At 44.7% G+C, this 18,633-nt stretch overlaps 2 protein-coding genes across 6 annotated transcripts in view; both read left to right on the top strand.

Moving 5' to 3' along the window:
* The first annotated feature begins 58 nt into the window (after positions 1–58).
* On the top strand, positions 59–13,217 carry SDF2 (stromal cell derived factor 2). Of its 2 annotated transcripts, XM_008997180.5 has the most exons (4): positions 59–250; positions 6,223–6,419; positions 8,796–8,888; positions 12,540–13,217. In XM_008997180.5, exons 1-4 carry the CDS (start codon positions 100–102, stop codon positions 12,825–12,827), a joined length of 729 nt encoding a protein of 242 aa, XP_008995428.1. In that variant the 5' UTR covers positions 59–99; the 3' UTR covers positions 12,828–13,217. The 2 variants fall into 2 exon arrangements, with proteins under 2 accessions (XP_008995428.1, XP_002748290.1); XM_002748244.6 differs by lacking the exon at positions 8,796–8,888.
* Positions 13,218–16,185: 2,968 nt separating this feature from the next.
* BLTP2 (bridge-like lipid transfer protein family member 2) overlaps positions 16,186–18,633 on the top strand; it is a 33,174-nt gene continuing 30,726 nt past the window's right edge. For 2 of the 4 annotated variants that reach the window (XM_054256169.2, XM_054256170.2), the window contains exons 1-5: positions 16,186–16,353; positions 17,159–17,288; positions 17,696–17,745; positions 18,043–18,190; positions 18,370–18,488. In XM_054256169.2, the coding sequence (XP_054112144.2) occupies positions 16,286–16,353; positions 17,159–17,288; positions 17,696–17,745; positions 18,043–18,190; positions 18,370–18,488 (515 nt within the window). In that variant the 5' untranslated portion in view covers positions 16,186–16,285. Of the gene's footprint in view, positions 16,463–17,158; positions 17,289–17,695; positions 17,746–18,042; positions 18,253–18,369; positions 18,489–18,633 lie in introns of all 4 variants that reach the window. The other 2 variants (XM_078373964.1, XM_054256171.2) reach the window with 2 other exon arrangements.

Raw genomic sequence — 18,633 nt, forward strand, 5'->3', positions numbered from 1 at the left:
TTCTTCACTTCCTTCTCTCCGTGGTTTCGCCTTCAGCTTCCGGTTCCGGGGAGGGGCCGAGTTTTCTTCGAAGATCTGGAGCTCCGCGATACAGCTACGATGGCTGTGGTACCGCTACTGTTGTTGGGGGGTTTGTGGAACGCTGTGGGAGCGTCCAATCTGGCTGTCGTTACTTGCGGCTCCGTGGTGAAGCTAGTCAATACGCGCCACAACGTCCGACTGCACTCACACGATGTGCGCTATGGGTCAGGTAATGCTGGGGACCGGTCTTGGGTGGGCTGGGGAGGCCTGGGAAGCTCTGGAGGGGCGGGACCCCCTGAGGGTGTGGTCTGGGAAGGTTAGCAGTTCCCTGGGAAGGTTCCTCAGGTCTAGAGAGTCGGAGAACTGAGTTGTTCTAAAGCGTCTTAATCGCAACAACACTTAATATTTGCTAAGCTACCGGCCAGGCACGTTACTTGTGTTCTTTTTCCGATTATTAACTTTCCTGTAAGGTGATAACGATTGATATCCTCATTTCGCAGTTGAGGAAACAGTCGCAAAGAAATTAAATCGCTTATTCAAAGCCTTGCATCTCGCAAATGACAAAGTCGGGGTTCTATCCAAATCTATCTAGGTTCAAAGCCTGCTTTAGAGACAAACAAGAAAATTACAGTAAGTGCTATCTGAAATTTTAAAGTTACGGAAAGTACTGTATCTGAAACTTTAAACTCCAAGAGCTCACTCTTTGACTACAACCCTTTGTCTTCCAGCTCTTTTGCTTCTTTCACTTGCTCCTCAATTTGTATCTTTTGTTCCCCTTATACCCAAACCTTAACCTCCTTCTTGTAATGAACTTGGAGCAGTGACAAGAATTGCAGAGAAAATGCCTTTTTTTTTTTTGACAAGGAGTCTCAAAAAAAGAGACTCTGTCACCCAGGCTGGAGTGCAGTGGCCTGATCTCAGCTCACTGCATCCTCTGCCTCCCGGGTTCAGGTGATTCTCCTGCCTCAGCCTCTCGAGTAGCTGGGACTACAGGTACGTGCCAACACACCTGGCTAATTTTTGTGTTTTTAGTAGAGACAAGGTTTCGCCATGTTGGCGAGGCTGGTCTCGAACTCCTGACCTCAGGTGATCCACCCACCTTGGCCACCAAAAGTGTTGGGTTTACCAGCATGAGTCACTGCGCCCAGTGAAAACCAGTTTTTTTTAACATTTGAAATTAAAATGTTTAGGAATAAATTTTATGTGGATTCATTCATTAAGCATAGGTCTTAATGAGTTCCTACTACATGGCTAAAATTGTACGACATACAGGAGACTCAGTAGTGATAAACATTCAAGCAAATTACAAGACAATGAAAACAGACCAAAAAAAGAAAATCTTATCTGTCTGAAAAAGAAGATAAACTAAAAAAAAAACAAAATAAAGAATGAAGGTCAGCTAGTGAGATGTGAGAGGCATCTAAGATAACTAGTAGATTTCTGTCTTGGATGACTGATGATGCTGTTTGCTGAGGGAGGAGAGTTCTCTCAGGCGTGCTAGTCTGGTTCATGATTCCCAAAACTTATCTGATCCGTTAAGACTAGGCAAGGACCTGAGTTGTCATCACTGGGATGTCTTAATAATCCTAGCACTCATTCAGTGAAGACTACCATGTTGTTAGGCTTGTTTTTAAATTTGTTTTGGTTTCCTACTTTGGATCTACTGAATTAGAGTGGTGGTGGAGAGAGGCTTGGCAGTAGGGATCTGTAGGTTTAAAAAGCTCTTAAGATTTTTTTTTTTTTTTTTTTTGAGATGGAGTCTCACTCTCTCACCAGGCTGGAGTACAGTGGTGTGATCTTGGCTCACTGCAACCTCCCTATCCCAGGTTCAAATGATTCTCCTGCCTCAGCCTCCCAAGTAGCTGGGATTACTGGCATGTGCCACCACACCCAGCTAATTTTTTTTGTTTTTTTTGTATTTTTAGTAGAGACAGGGTTTTACCATGTTGACCAGGATGGTCTCGATCTCCTGACCTTGTGATCCGCCTGCCTTGACCTCCCAAAGTGCTGGGATTACAGGTACCAGCTGCTGCGCCCGGCCAGGTGGTTCTGATGGGCAGCCAGATTTGAGAACCAGGTTCAGTCTGGAGCTCAAAAAAGGGATCTGTGCTGAGCCTGAGATACAACATTAAATACAACATCTTGTACAGACTGTGGTTGAAGATGTCAGGGTACTACATGAAATCGCCCAGGATGAACTGTGGTTCTCAATCTGGCATCAATTTGAATAACTTGAGAAACTTGTTAAAAATACAGATGCTGGCTGGGTGTGGTGGCTCATGCCTGTAATCTCAGCACTTTAGGGAGCCAAGGTGGGCAGATTGCCTGCGCTCAGGAGTTGGAGACCAGCCTGGGTAACACGCTGAAACCATGTCTCTACTAAAATACAAAAAATTAGCTGGGCGTGGCAGCGGGCGCCTGTAGTCCCAGCTACTCAGGAGGCTGAGGCAGGAGAATTGCAAGAACCTGGGAGGCGGAGGTTGCAGTGAGCTGAGATCACTGCACTCCAGCCTGGGTGACAGAGCAAGACTCTCAAAAAAATAAAAAACAAATGCTTTTGTCCTGATCCCCAACAATTGTTTAAGAGGTAGAAACAGATGAAAGCCAGGCACAGAACTTTCAGTATTCCAAGGTATAAGGATTTGGAGGAGGAAGTAAAGGGTTGAATAGAAAGCAGAAACTGTAAGACACAAAATGTAGACCATGGTTTAGTGAAGTGTGGCTGTGAGGACCCAGAGAGCTGTAAGGCAGTAACCAGAAGTAGGAAGAGAGAGTTGGTTTGCCTTTTCTTTTCTGAAAGAAGATATGAAGTCATGAGCTGAGTGGAAGAAGACAGTAGAAAGGAGCTGATAATTGGCTACATTTACCCATATAACTGGCATAAAGCATAATGGTATACATGGTAAAAGGGAAATATCAAAAGGCTGTGGTCAGGCAAGGCCATGGAGCTGAAGGCAAATCTAGAAGGAATAGGTAAAACTGTTGAAAAGTATCTGGGAAATACCGATACTTCAAAGACCTGGGTAGTGAATGAAGCCTTGGAAAGAGTATCCCCGGAGTTTATGAGAGTAGCTTGTTTGGGGAAACCTGACAAATTAAAGCTGTTGGAAAAAAGATGACTTTAGTGGGATACGATGCAGAATGGTTAAGACTGTTAGTTCTGGAGTTGGACTGCCTATGTTCATTCAACCCCAGCCTTGTTTCTTTTTCTTTTTTTTTTTTTTTGAGATGGAGTCTTGCTCTGTTGTCAGTAGAACACAGTGGCACGATCTTGGCTCACTACAGACTCTACCTCCTGGGTTCAAGCCATTCTCCTGCCTCAGCCTCTTGAGTAGCTGGGACTACACTGTGCCATGACACCCATCTAACTTTTGTATTTTTAGTAGAGATGGGGTTTTACCATGTTGGCCAGGATGGTCTGGATCTCTTGACCTCATGATCTGCCCACCTTGGCCTCCCAAAATGCTGGGATTACAGGTGTGAGCCACTGCAACCAGCTGCCTTATTTCTTAGAGTTGTGTGACCTTGGGTATGCTGGAGAAAATGATACCTATCTCAGCAAATAGATGTAGATTTTAAATAAGAATATTCAAGCAAAGGACTTAGGTCAGTGCCAGATACCCAGTAAGTGTAAGTGCTCACACACTGTGGTGCTGAGCAGTTTTAGTAATACACGTTAGCTATCAGTGATTGTTTATATATCTCTCACCCCCTTTTTTTAAAGCCTGTAGCTACATTTTTTTTCTTTAAATTTAAGAGAGTCTCACTCTGTTACCCAGGCCAAAGTGTAGTGACAAAATCGCGACTCATTGCAGTCTTGACCTCCTGGGCTCAAGCAATCCTCACAACTTAGCCTCCTGTGTAGCTGGGACTACAAGTGTACCCCACCACACCTAATTTTTTGTATCTTTTGTAATGATGGGGTTTTGTCTTGTTACCTAGGCTTGGTCTTGAATTCTTGGGCTCAAGCGATCCGCCCATCTCAGCCCCACAAAGTGCTGGGATTATGACGGTGGCCATTGTGCCCAGCCTTTTTTTTTTTTTTTTTTTAAGTAAAGACAAGATTTCACCATGTTGGTCAGGCTGGTCTTGAACTCCCAACCTCAGGCGATCCCCCCACCTTGGTCTCCAAAATGCTTGGATTACAGGCGTGAGCCACTACGCCCAGCAATATTAATTTTTTTAGGCCTGGTATAATGGCTCACACCTGTCATCCTAGCACTTTGAGGTGGGCAGATTGGTTGAGCCCAGGAGTTCGAGACAAGCCTGGGCAACATGGCAAAACTCCATCTCTACAAAAAAATGCAAAAATTAGCTGGGTGTGTTGGCAGGCATCTAAAATCCCAGCTACTTGGGAGGCTAGGGCAGGAGGATCACCTGAGCCTGGGAGGTCAAGGCTCTAGTGAGCTGTGATTGTGCCACTGCACTCCAACCTAGGTGACAGAGGGACACCGTCTCAAAAAATTTATGTATAAAATAAAATAAAATAAAATAAAATTATGTATATAGGCTGGGCACAGTGGCTCCCGCCTGTAATCGCAGCACTTTGGGAGGCCAAGGCAGGTGGCTCATGAGGTCAGGAGTTCAATACCAGCCTGGCCAAGATAGTGAAACCCTGTCTCTACTAAAAATACAAAAAAAATTTAGCTGGGTGAGAATCTGTCTCAACACACACTCTCTCTCTCTCTCTCTCTCTCTCTCTCTCTCTCTCTCTCTCTGGATCTTGCTGTGTTGCTGAGGCTGGTCTCCAACTCCTGGACTCAAGGGATCCTCCTACCTTACCCTCCCCAAGCGCTTAGATTATTGGCATGAGCCACTGTGCCAGACCTATAAGAATACTTTTATAATAATTGACCACTCATGGGAGTTGGGAGCTGTAATGGCTGCTTGGATTAAAGTTGGCAATGTAAAATAGTCTCATTTTAATTGTGAATAAAAATTTTATTGTAATAGTTAATGAACATGAATAATATTACAAACGTGAAAATTATATGATTGGACATATTAGGGGTTATGCAGGCTAGTGTGTACAGGTTAGCACTGCCTGTGCCTCAAAACACTCACATACCATTTGTGCCTTTGATATCCTTTGATGCAAATTGTTAGAATTTTCTTTTTTCTTTTTTTTTTGGAGATGGAGTCTTTGTTGCCAAACTGGAGTGCAGTGGCATGATCGTGGCTCACTGCAACCTCTGCCTCCTGGGTTCAAGCAGTACTCCTGCCTCAGCCTCCTGAGTAGCTGGGACTACAGGCGTGTGCCACCACACCCAGCTAATTTTTGTATTTTTAGTAGAGATGAGATTTCACCATGTTGGCCAGGATGGTCTCGATTTCTTGACCTTGTGATTGCCCAGCTTGGCCTCCCAAAGTGCTGGGATTACAGGCATAAGCCACCGCGCCAGGCCAGAATTTTCTGATATGACATACTCTTAAGTAAGTATACTTTATCATATAATAACTAGTATTATGTGGACACATTTCATTTTCAAATAAATATTTTAATGTTGTAGAAGAAAAGATATTGGCAAGCATAGCATTTACTCCTCACCCCTTCTTACCTGTTTTATGACACAGAGTGCAATATTGGCCATAGACAAGAAAGGTGAGGTTGAGCTCACTTGCCTTTTTTTTTTGAGGAATGGGTGCCAAATTTTTTATTTGTTAATTTCTTACATTTGAAGTACACATCTTTGGCCTGAAATTCTTTGCCGCAGTCCTTCACACAACTGCAACCAGCCACTTTACAGAATTTCCTTATGTGTCATTTTTACAGAGCTTAGCCATTTCTCTGGTTTCTTACGGTCATCAATCTTGTTTTTTTTTTTCTTACTTGTATGCAAAGTCACATGAAAGCATCATCAATCTTAATTGGGTTGATTTGGCGTTCAGCACCAAGGGCCACCACTAGCTTGACATACACAGGCTCTTCACAGTTGGATGCAAACAAAGATGGGCTTGGCTCTTGTCTAAGGCTTTGGCAGCTTTGCAGATTCCACCTAGTAGGCCATCATGGATGATGGTGGTCTTCAGTGCCTCTTGTAAAGCAGTATTAATATCCATTACACCTCCAGCAGCAGTATCTTCCTTGGCCATGGTGGTGGGTTATTGGTGAAGCTGAGTCTTGAGCACACTCGAGCTTCTGTTTCTGAACATGTTGTCCATGGCAGAGAAAGAGAGTTGGCTTTCTTTTCTTAACTGCAGGTAGTGGGCAGCAGTCAGTGACAGGTGTAACCTCTGTGGATGACAGCAACAGTTACTGGAGGATACGGGGGAAGACCGCCACAGTGTGTGAGAGGGGAACCCCCATCAAGTGTGGCCAACCCATCCGGCTGACACATGTCAACACTGGCCGAAACCTCCATAGTCACCACTTTACTTCACCTCTTTCTGGAAACCAGGTGAGGTGGCTTTTAATGGATCGATGGATCATTGCTGCCCTGAATTACTCAGTGGGTGGTGGTTTGATTTCTTAACTGTTTCTTTTCCAGGTGTAGATATTCTCTTTTGTGCAGACCTAGGGAAATGGCTCTGCTATTTTGTTTTTTTTGTCACCCAGGCTGCAGTGTAGTGGCATGATCTCTGCTCAGTGCAACCTCCACCTCCTGGGTTCAAGTAATTCTCCTGTCTTGGCCTCCTAAGGAGCTGGGACTACAGGCATGCGCCACCACGCCTGGCTAAGTTTTGTATTTTCAGTAGAAATAGGGTTTCGCCATAATGGCCAGGCTGGTCTCAAACTCATGACCTCAGGTGTTCCACCCGCCTCAGCCTTCTAAAAGTGTTGGGATTACAAGCTTGAGCCACCGTGTCTGGTGGCTCTGTTTTATAAATGTGAAGAAAATTGTTCCAGTCCAAGTGGAGACAACAACTAAACTAAATCGAGAAATGGGAAGGACAGACAGCATATCTTAAGTTCTGATATCCTGCAATAAAGAAACCCAATGTTTTCCAACTTGCAGTTAGTTTTTTTTTTTTTGAGACAGAGTTTCACTCTTGTTACCCAGGCTGGAGTGCAATGGCGCGATCTCGGCTCACCGCAACCTCCGCCTCCTGGGTTCAGGCAATTCTCCTGCCTCAGCCTCCTGAGTAGCTGGGATTACAGACACCCGTCACCGTGCCCAGCTAATTTTTTTGTATTTTTAGTAGAGACGCGGTTTCACCATGTTGACCAGGATGGTCTTGATCGCTTGACCTCGTGATCCACCCGCCTCGGCCTCCCAAAGTGCTGGGATTACAGGTGTGAGCCACTGCGTTTGGCCCCAGTTTTTTTTTTTTTAATTTTTTTAATGATGCTAGCTAGTTACATTAGGAAAATGGATTTGTTATTGTGTCATTATTCTTTTTTTTAAACACAGAGTCTTGGTCTGTCACCCAGGCTGCAGTGCAGTGGTGTGATCTTGCTTGCTGCAGCCTTGGCTTCCTGGGCTTAAGCACTTCTCCTACCTCAGCCCCCACTACAGGCTTATGCCACCATGCCCGGCTAATTTTTGTATTTTTTTGGTAGATGCAGGATTTTGCCTTGTTGCCCAGGCTGGTTTCAAACTCCTGAGCTCAAGCTATCTGTCCACCATAGCCTCCCAAAGTACTGGGATTACAGGCCTAAGCCACTGCGCCCCGCCTTGTGCCACTGTTTTAAGCTTTGAGTTGTCAGGGGATGGTGACCCCTTAATGACTCCTTCCCTGTCCCCACTGCCTGTATACAGTTTTCCCTATTAACATCTTATCTTAGAAGGGTAAATTTGCTACACTTATTGAGGCAATACTGAGACAGTTTTATTAACTAAAGTTCATAGCTTTTTTCTGATTCCCTTAGTGAATTTTTTTTTATTTTTTGAGACAGAATCTCTGTCCCAGGCTGGAGTGCAGTGGCACAATCTCCATTTGCTTTAACCTCTGTCTCCCAGGTTCAAGCTATTCTGCCTCAGCCTCCCGAGTAGCTGGGATTACAGGCATCTGCCACCACGCGTGGCTAGTTGTGTGTGTGTGTGTGTGTGTGTGTGTGTGTGTATTTGAGTCAGAGTTACGCACTGTAGCCAGGGCTGGAGTGCAATGGTGCAATCTCGGCTCACTGCAACCTCTGCCTTCCAGGTTCAAGCGATTCTCCTGCCTCAGCCTCTGAGTAGCTGGGATTACAGGCATCTGCCACCATGCCCGGCAATTTTTTGTATTTTTTAAGTATAGACAGGGTTTCACTGTGTTTGCCAGGCTCATCTCTAACTCCTGACCTCGTAATCCACCCGCCTCGGCCTCCCAAAGTGCTGGGATTACAGGCGTGAGTCACCACGCCTGGCCAATTTTTGTATTTTTAGTAGAGACGAAGTTTCATAATATTGGCCATGCTGGTCTCGAACTCCTGACCTCGTGATCCATCCACCTTGGCCTCCCAAAGTGCTGGGATTACAGGTGTGAGGCTACTGTGCCCAGCCCCTTAGTTTTTACCTAATGTTCCTTTTCTATTCCAAGATACATTACATATACTTGTCATATCTTATTAGGCTGTTCTTGGGTGTGACAGTTTTTCAGAATTCCCTAGTTTTTGATGACCTTGACAGCTTTGAGGGGTAATCAGATGTATTGTAGAATGCCCCTCAGTTGGAATTTGTCTGTTTTTCTTATGATTAGACTAGTCTTATAAAGGATTTAGGAGGAAGATCACAGAGGTAAAGTGCCATTTTTATCCCATCATAGCAGGGGTATATACTGTCTTTATGATTTTTTTTTTTACAGTCCAGAGGTCTTTTATTTTTTTTAACACCTATTATGCCATGAATTCATAGGGAATAGGTTCCAGCAGCTCAGGCTCCTTCCTATTGGTTCTCACACAGTGTGCTTCTCTGGGTGGAGCAGGCTGTCACTTCAGTTGGACCCAGGTACGTTTCTCTTTGGCTTCTTTCTTTTTCTGATCATTTTCCTTCACACGTTTTAGGAAGCTATCTTGGCTCTTAGAGTGCTTGATGTGCTCAATACGCACATTAATTCTCTTGGCAAGAATCTTGCCCTTAACTTGTTTGTTTACAACAATGCCAACAGCATGCTGGGTAACATTGTCAACTCTTTCAGTTTTGCCATTATAACATTTGTGGGGCATTCGTTTTTGAACAGTACCCATTCCCTTGATGTCTACAATATCACCTTTCTTATAGATTCGCATATATGTGGCCAAAGGAACAGCTCCATGTTTTCTTAAAGGCCTAGAGTGCCTCTCCTCTCTCCCTTTGTGTTCATGATTTTGGCGAATTACTGGAAGATGGCGGTTCCAGCCAAAAGGCTTTATGATTTATGACTGTTGATGTTGACCTTGATTACTTGGCTGAAGTAGTGTTTGTTGGTTGGGTTTCTCCTGTAAAGTTACTCTTTTCATTTTCCCCCTTTCCATTCACTTTTTGAAGGAAGTCACTATGTGCATTTCACTCTTATAGACTGGAGAGTTATGCTTTCTTTACCTTAGTGTGGAATACCTACATAGTTTATTTGGGATTTTTCCATATGGGGGATTTGTCTCTTTTCCCCAATTTATTTATTTATTCAGTTATTTACATTAGTCTAAACTCATGGATAGTTTATACTTTGTTATAATCTAATACTACATTTTGTTGTTTAAATTGTTCCAACTTTGAGTATTAGGAATTCTTTCAGCTGGCTTTGTGTCTATTTGACAGCATCCCATTGTGTGTGTGTGTATACGTGCATACACTTTAAAGCACTTCTTAACTTTCTGGCACCAAAAGATGCCACAGGCTCATCTTGCTTATTTCTTGCTCCAGTACTAGAATCAGCTATTTCTCCAAGGAACTATGCTTCCTTTTATTGGAGAGTGGTATTAAAACCAAGTTCTAGGCCTTATCTAACCTTGTCTAAAAGAAACTGTAATGTTTCTTTTAGGCCCTCTAACTTGACAGAATAAAGAACTGTGTCTGGCCAGGGGTGGTGGCTCATGCCTGTAATTCCAGCACTTTCGGAGGCTGAGGCAGGTGGATCATGAGGTCAGGAGATCAAGACCATCTGGCCATGTTGAAAGCCCATCTCTATTAAAATACAAAAAATTAGCCGGGCTTGGTGGTGCATACCTGTAGTCCCAGCTACTCAGGAGGCTAAGGCACGGGAATCACTTGAGACGGAGGTTGCAGTGAGCCAAGATCGTGCCACTGTACTGCAGCCTGGTGACAGAGCAAGACTCTGTCTCAAAAAAAAAAAAAAAAAAAGAGCTGTATCTGTGTATACTTACTCATGTATATACACATATCTATAAATATTTTTATGTGTAGCCATCTGTATCTATATATATATTAAGTTAAATGAGGTTTCTTTTTCTTTTCCTTTTTTTAAGATGGGCTCTTTCTGTGTTATCCAGACTGGAATGCAGTGGCTATTCATAGGTGTGATCATAGTGCACTAGAGCCTGCCTCAGCCTCCTAAGTAGCTGGGAGTACAGGCATGCCCCACTGTGCCTGGCTAGGGTTCTTACTGATGTTTTTAGCTGTAATCCATTACCACATAAATCATGCTAGCCTCCCCGTGTTAATTTGTAAATTCCCACTCCAACAGTAAGATACCTTGCTCCCACCATCCGACATTCATGTATTGAACTTGTTCATTCCAGTATACAAACATAGCAGTGTCAGAATTACATACTGGTACCCTCCTGGGAAACAATTTTATCAAGTAGAGTGCACACACACACACACACACACACACACACCTGAAATAACCAATAAATGTTCAATTGCCATTGTATAGAAACCGAATATTTGGCCTTGTGGAGAATGGGATTTAGATGAGGAGTAGAATATAGAAAACTTTCTCTTTCACTGCCTTTTTTGAAAGAAAGAAAAAAAAAAAATATAGAGAACTTGCTATGTTTTGCTCAGTTAATATTTGCTATCTCATTTAATTCTCACAGTTGCTCTGTCGGGTGATACTGTGATCATTTTATAGAGGAGAAAACAAAGGCTCAGAGGATTTACAGAGGAAGGGATCAAGTTGAGATTCAGAGTTGGCCTGACTCCAGAGTCCATTCCCTTTTGAACTTGTCATCAGGTCATTTAAAAGCTACTTAAGGGAATGAAGCAGTAATATTTAAAGTCAAATAATTAGGGATATAAAGTATTTTAAGGGCCGAATATGGTGGCTCATGCCTGTAATCCCAGCACTTTGGGAGGATGAGATGGGTGGATCACTTGAGGCTGGGAGTTTGATATCAGCCTGGTCAACATGGTGAAACCCTATCTCTATTAAAAAAATACAAAAATTAGCTGGGTGTGGAAGCACATGCCTGTAATCCCAGCTACTCTGGAGGCTGAGGCATGAGAATCACTAGAACCTGGGAGGCGGAGGTTGCAGTGTGCCAAGATTGTGCCACTGCACTCTAGCCTGGACAACAGAGCGAGATGCTATCTCAAGAAAATAAAGTATTTTAAGGCCAGCATGGTGACTCACACCTATAATTCCAACACCTTGAAAGTCCAAGCAAGGAGAATCACTTAAGACTAGCAGTTCAAGATCAGCTGAGGCAACATAGTTGCTTACAAAATTTTTTTTTAATTACCAGGGTGTGGTGGTATACACCTGTAGTTGTAGCTACTCAGGAGCTGAGTCCATAAGATCACTTGAGGCACTGCACTCCAGCCCTGGCAACAGAGCAAGGTCCCAGCTCTTTTTTTGAGATGAAGTTTCACTTTTGTCACCCAGGCTGGAGTGCAATGGTACGATCTTGGCTTATTGCAACCTCCACCTCCCGGTTCAAGCGATTCCCCTACCTCAGCCTCCTGAGTAGCTGGGATTACAGGTTCCTGCCACCACGTCAGCTAATTTTTGTATTTTCAGTAGAGACAGAGTTTCACCATGTTGGCCAAGCTGGTCTCGAACTCCTGACCTTAGGCGATCTGCCCACCTGGGCCTCCCAAAGTGCTGAGATTACAGGTGTGAGCCACCGTACCTGGCCAAGATCCCAACTCTTCAAGAGAAAAAAAGTTATAATATTTTAACAATGTAATAGAAAATATAAGGTAAATATAGTATTAATTGTAAAATAAGGGTTTGGACAATAATCTTTTTTTTTTCTTTCTGTTTGATGCCATGACTCAGATAGAAACCATGGACCATAATCTTATAGGAATGAATTTTTTTTTCTTCTTACATCCTTTGTGTCTTTTTTTGCTTTGTCATCCAAGCTGGAGTGCAGTGATAAGATCACGGCTCACTGCAGCCTCAACCTCCCAAACTCAGGTGATAGCTGTAGTAGCTGGGTACTATAGGCATGTGCCACCATACCCAGCTAATTTCTTTTATGTGTTTTCAGGATGTGGTTTCGCTGTGTTGCCCAGGCTGGTCTCAAACTCCTGGGCTCAAGGGATCTGTCTTCCTCAGCCTCCCAAAGTGCTAGGATTACAGGCCTGAGCCACCATGCCTGGCCACCTCGATTTTTTATTTCAAGGTGGCCTTCTTTTTTCTTCCCATTCCCTCCCACCCCTTTTCAAGCCCTTGTCAGCCATGCTAATGTTACTACCTTCTGTGTTTTCCAGGAAGTGAGTGCTTTTGGTGAGGAAGGTGAAGGTGATTATCTGGATGACTGGACAGTGCTCTGTAATGGACCCTACTGGGTGAGAGATGGTGAGGTGCGGTTCAAACACTCTTCCACTGAGGTACTGCTGTCTGTCACAGGAGAACAATATGGTCGACCTATCAGTGGGCAAAAAGAAGTGCATGGCATGGCCCAGCCAAGTCAGAACAACTACTGGAAAGCCATGGAAGGCATCTTCATGAAGCCCAGTGAGTTGTTGAAGGCAGAAGCCCACCATGCAGAGCTATAAATCTAGAGGCTCTGAGCCACTGTTAACACAGTGTTCATAGACGTCTGTTGCTGCCTCTCCTTGGTATCCCTGCCACAAGTTCCTTGGTCAGTGGCCATGTCACCATTGAGATGAAGACATACAACAGAAAATAGAGGCTCTGTTTGGAAGCTTCAGCCTGCACAATTGAACTTCATTCTCCCAGACTTGCATAGGTCGGTTCTTTCTGAGTAGAGGACTTGCTGGTAAAGGGGCGGATGTTTTTTATTCATATTGATAAACTGAGGGCAGTATCCCTCTTAGCTGAGAAACTTTTACTCCTCAGGAGCTTGACATCATGGACTGTTAATCTATGTGATTTTCCCCCTATTTTCTCTCTCCAAAATGATAAAAACAATAATTTTATTATTAGTCACTATGTTGTTATTTATTATGTGTGCTATTTCATTATCTGCTTAATCCTTGAGTCCTAACACTCTTTGGAGATGCTATGAACCTTCAGTTGGGTTCTTTTAAGAACTTTACTTGCATCCAAACCTTTTCTCTCTCTACGTTGACTTCTCTCCAGACATTTCATCTTTAATAGATCTTTGACTAATTATAGCTAAAAACTCTCAAAGAATATAGCATAACAAACAGCCAGTGAAATGTTTGCTTTGTAGCTGTTATTGCAAATGAGAAAAAGGGGTGGGGTAGAAAGAACCAGTATGCACGGCTAAATACTAGGTACCATATTATAGATCTTACCTCATTTAATCTTCACAGAATTAGTATAGGGTAATACATTTTTTACCAGTGCAACAGAAAAGTTGAGTAACTGCCTGAATTTTGTTTTTTTCTTTTTTGAGACAGGGTCTTTGCTGTCATCCAGGTGGGAGGGATGCGATCACAGCTTATTATAACCTTGACCTCCTGGGCTCAAGTGATCCTCCTGTGTCAGTTTTTGGTTTATTGTAGAGTTGAGATCTCACTAGGTTACCCAGGCTGGTCTGGAACTCCTGGGCTCAAGCGATACTCATGCTGTGGTCTCTCAAAGTGCTGGGATTACTGGGATAAGCTGCCATGACTGGCTTACTGCCTGAATTCTTAAAACGAATAATTTTGGAATAGTAATCCAGCTGTTCATGACTCATGTTTTTTTAACTACACAATTGTGTTTAGCTTTTGGAAAACAAATCCTGTTTTTTGGACAAACGTAGATATATCTTTCTCTAAAAAGATGGTTAGAAAACTACTTTTGTCCTCTGCCTACATGATTTCCTCCTTTCCTATGTCAGTTATAGAAAATTTGCTCCTGTAGCTTTCAGTCATAGTATTGGTGAACAGAGATGGCTGCCATCTGCTGGAATTTCAGTGACTAGCAGCCTTTTTTATTTTTAGAAACTTCTGGGTTTTGTTCTTTTTCCTATTTGCTTTGTTAACGTAGAACATTTAGAGACCAGTTCTGTGCCAAACATGGCCCATGACATTAAAAGACTTGGTCTCTTTTACAAGGATTTGTGGTCTCAATAAATGGAGGCCATGAATTAGTTGAGCTCCACTGCTGCCTCTACTGTCCCTCCTGCTCCCCGACTCCCTGTATTTATTCTACTTGTGTTGTTCCCTTAAGATCTCTCCAGAAAGAAATAGAAAAATGCTAAAATCAACATGTTAAGCTATGAGATGGTTGGGAGTAGGGCTAGTAACAGTCTAGGGAGAAGGAAGGAAGGGATAGTCTTGGCTGAATAAACAGATTAGATAACATGAACCAGAGTAAGGATATGTGTTGCATGGCACCCCTCCTTGATTTGGACAGAGGTTTTCAGTGAATTAGGCCTTCCTGAGCATTCAGAGGATGTACCCTGGGGGAAGGCTGCAGATTACAAGGAAGATGACACAAATATAGTGCTTGAGAGGTAAGTATGACCTTGAAACAGCTTTGGAGCTCTTGGGGAGATGTGAAATCACTGATGAGAGGACTAGATAAGGGAAGAAACCAGTCAGAGACATAAAAGCAACTTTGGGCCACAAATAGGTGAAAGATGAAATGGTATTTTATCTGAGGAAGCCAAACAGAAACTCTTGAGTAAAATCTTGAAGGATATTTATGGAATTAGGATGTGGGAATGAAGGGGCATGAAAAGAGACATGACCTACTCCATTTATTTTGAAACCCTCAGGGTCAGGCGCAGTGGCTCACGCCTGAAATCCCAGCACTTTGGGAAGCTGAGGTGGGTGGATCACCTGAGGTCGGGAGTTTGAGACAAGCCTGGCTAACATGATGAAACCCCATTTCTACTAAAAATACAAAAATATTGTTAGCTGGTCATGGTGGGGTTCACCCGTAATCCCAGCTACTTGGGAGGCTGAGGCAGAATCGTTTGAGCCCGGGAGGTGGAGGTTTGCAGTGAGCCCAGATTGCGACATTGCACTCCTGCTTGGTCAACAAGAGCAAAACTCCATCTCAAAAAAAAAAAAAAAAAAATCCTCAGGATTTTCTTAGCTTGTGCTGTATTATCGGTATCATTCAGATACTGATTCTTGGTAGCAGCACAGTAACTCTGAGAGACCTTTGTCCTGTTCTCTCATTTTACAGAGAAGCAGGCAAAAACTATGTATTGTCTATTTTATATGTCTGCTTCCCAGATAAACTATTTTTTGCTAACGGGCAAGAACAATATTCAGTACTTCTGCAGTATCTCCCCTCTTCAGGGCCCAGTTCGTACTATAAGTAGATTGACCAGAACAGTGTTCAAACAGTAAATGAAGTAAAAACTCATTGGCCAGGAACGGTTTCGCGCGTCTTTAGTCCCAGCAACTCAGGAGGCTGAGGTGAGAAGATCCCTTGAGCCTGCAGGAGTTCGAGACCAGACTGGGCACCATAACGAGTCCTCGTCTCAAAAAAAACAAAAAAAAAAACACAACTCATTAGTTTCCTCTGGATGGAATTGGGCGGGATTTTTCAGGCTTTTTAATTACCTCCTAGTTTCCGCCTCAGTAATTTTCCTGAACAGGATCTTGAATAAGATACCACTAGTCTGACGGGGGTGTAACTTCCGCAGAACATAAGTCCAGGCCTAAGTGGCGAGGCGGACTCCAACTCCCCTGCCCCTGAAAGTTAGCTCTCCCCGCCGAAATGAGCCAGCCAAGTCACCGCAGCCCAGGAAGTGGGCCCGGACTCCGGGCACCGTGGGGAGCGCCCGGGGCGTCTGTCAGCTCTCGGTCGGCTCCCCAGCGCCCTCCTCCCGGGGCCACACCCGTTCCTAGCGCACGCAGCCGGTCGGCCCTGCCGGGTCGCGGGGCGGGGTGGGGCTGAGGAGGGAGGCCGTTGGCTGGCTGGCGGGCTGTGGGAGGCGGGGCTCGCGTGCGCACCAACGCTTCCTAGCTCAGCGCTGCTCCTGCGCTCGCGGCTGGTCGGCCCGCGGCTGCGTTGCGCGGATCCGGCGTCGGGGCCCGGCATGGCGGGGGCCGGGGCCAAGCCGGGCCGGACCCGGACCTAAATGCCTCTGTTCTTTTCCGCGCTGTTGGTTTTGCTGCTGGTTGCGCTTAGCGCTCTCTTTCTAGGCCGGTGAGGGGCTCTCGGCCGCGGCAGTGGCGGAGGGAGGGAGGGGGCAAAGAGGAGGAAGAAAGACTGAGGAGGGGGCGCCGGCCGGACTGAGGCGCGGGAGGCAGAATGGGTAGAGTTGAGGAGGGGGCGCGCGGCGAGGGGAGGGATCGTGCGGGGGCGCGCGGCCTGAGCTGCAGGGAATGGGCTGAGAGTGGGGGAGACTGAGGAAGCGGGCGGGGCCTGAGGAAATGCTGAGGCCAGGAACTGAATAGGAGTCTGAGGAAGGGGCCTGGTTCAGTGGCCTCGCTTTCCCTCTCTTCCCCCCCGAATGTCCTCTTTGCCAAGCGCGAAGGGCACCTGCAGCATAGGTCTGGGGAGAACAGCATTCTAGCAGCCAGGTCTGACCTCAAAGTGCCTTCTCGCGGATACCTATCTGGAGGGTGGGGGCAGGAGACGGAGACCCTCTGGGGAGTGTGATGGCGTGATGGCATATCTGACAGAGCCGCCTCCGCTGTGACTCCTGCTGGGGCCTTCTGCCTTTGCTTCTGGGATTCCTAACAATTTGAGAGATTTTTTTTTTTTTTTTTGTCCCCAACTTAGAGGGTGGAGTTTCTGGTTTCCTCTGGGTGGAGGGGTCAGTCGAGAGCTAGGATCTTGATCAGTGTCGCTGAATGTCTATGACAGAGTGGTGCTTTGGGAGAAAGGAGGGTTGCTCAGATCCAGTTTCAGGAAACGACCTTTTTGCAAGGCTTTGTAAGACCAGCAAGGGGTGAGGGAAACTTTCATTGGAAAAGGGTCCTATGAATAAACGGAAATTTTTCTGCAGGTGGCTTGTAGTCCGGTTGGCCACCAAGTGGTGTCAGCGGAAGCTGCAGGCGGAGCTAAAGATTGGCTCCTTCCGCTTTTTTTGGATCCAGAATGTCAGTCTTAAGTTTCAGCAGCACCAGCAAACAGTGGTGAGTTCTAGGAAACTCTGGATATGTATGTAAGGTTGATTCAGCTGAATTTAAACTCTTAATTTCCTTTTTTAAAAAAAAAATAAATTCTGGTGGCTTTTCTAGTAAATCCCAGCCTTGCCATTTCTTTGCCAAGATGATCTTAGAACTAGTTGGAGAACGCTGGGATTGATGCAAGTTGTTCAGTTAAAAATGTTTATAGGACACAGAGTGTCCAGGCCACATAACAAAGATACAAAAGAAAGATAACAGGATATCGAAGAGTTTACTATTCTAAGAGGGGATTCAAGGCAACATGCCTATGAAAGAGAAATTCTAATAATCCAGAACCTTTCCTGGCTTGTCAAGCTGCTCATTGCTTATTTAGCAGCAGCTAGCACACAGAACTTTCTCCCTCACTATTTTAGGAAATTGATAACCTGTGGATTTCCAGCAAACTCCTTAGCCATGATCTTCCGTGAGTACCCTATATTCTCACTTCTCCCCTAAGGGAGTATTTTGTAGTTGGTGTTTCCAGAGTGAGATTCTTCTACAGAGGACTCACAATCCAAGGAGGAAGGGATGTTCTTGCTGAAGTCTTCCTGTTAGCCTGGGTGCCGTTATCTCGTGAGACAGATATTGATAACTGCTATAAACCTAACCCTCTGATTTGAGCTATATTTCTTGGAAGGATGAGAAAGTGAATGTGAGGGTGGAGAATAGATTGCTATGAGAGGAATGGGCCTGGTGGCAGTGAGATTTCTCTTCTGGGCAGACACTATGTGGCGTTGTGCTTTGGAGAAGTGCGTATCAGAACGGACCTACAGAAAGTTTCTGGCCTGTCTGCCCCATTCTCCCAGAGCGCTGGGGTGGATCAAAAGGAACTGTCCTTCAGCCCATCCTTACTGAAGATCTTCTGCCAAGTGAGACAACTTCTCCCGCTATCCTGGACTGTACTTTGGCATGGTTGGCTTTGGAGTTATGGGTAGATTTTTCTACTATTTTTAGGGCATAATCCTAAGAGCTGTTTCTCTTACATATTTGGAAAGGAAGGGTAGTTCCTTAACAATAATTAATGTTTGTCTTCGCTTTTTCCTTCCAGCTATTCTCTATTCATGTAGATGCTATAAACATTATGGTTCTCAAGGTGGATACCTCTGAGTCCTTATGGCATATACAGATCAGTAGAAGCAGATTTCTTTTGGATAGTGATGGGAAAAGGTAAGCACTGGGGAGGAGAGAATGGAGCTGTCCTGTTCTTGCCTTAGAGTTGTTTCAGGGCCTCCTTATTAAGGTGTTAAGTTCTCATGTGCAACTTGAGGAGGTGTCAACATTAGACATTTCACTTGCCTTGTCCCTTCTAGCC

The sequence above is a fragment of the Callithrix jacchus genome, chromosome 5 (genome assembly GCF_049354715.1).
Source record: "Callithrix jacchus isolate 240 chromosome 5, calJac240_pri, whole genome shotgun sequence".
In the NCBI taxonomy this organism is placed as follows: Eukaryota; Metazoa; Chordata; class Mammalia; order Primates; family Cebidae; genus Callithrix; species Callithrix jacchus.

Bases quoted from the DNA above. Each gene is read 5' to 3' on its own strand.
- SDF2 (XM_008997180.5), top strand. From the start codon at position 100: ATGGCTGTGGTACCGCTACTGTTGTTGGGGGGTTTGTGGAACGCTGTG. The intron at 251-6,222 runs GTAATGCTGGGG...TCTTAACTGCAG, and splicing joins CGATGTGCGCTATGGGTCAG to GTAGTGGGCAGCAGTCAGTG. The intron at 8,889-12,539 runs GTACGTTTCTCT...TGTGTTTTCCAG, and splicing joins GTCACTTCAGTTGGACCCAG to GAAGTGAGTGCTTTTGGTGA.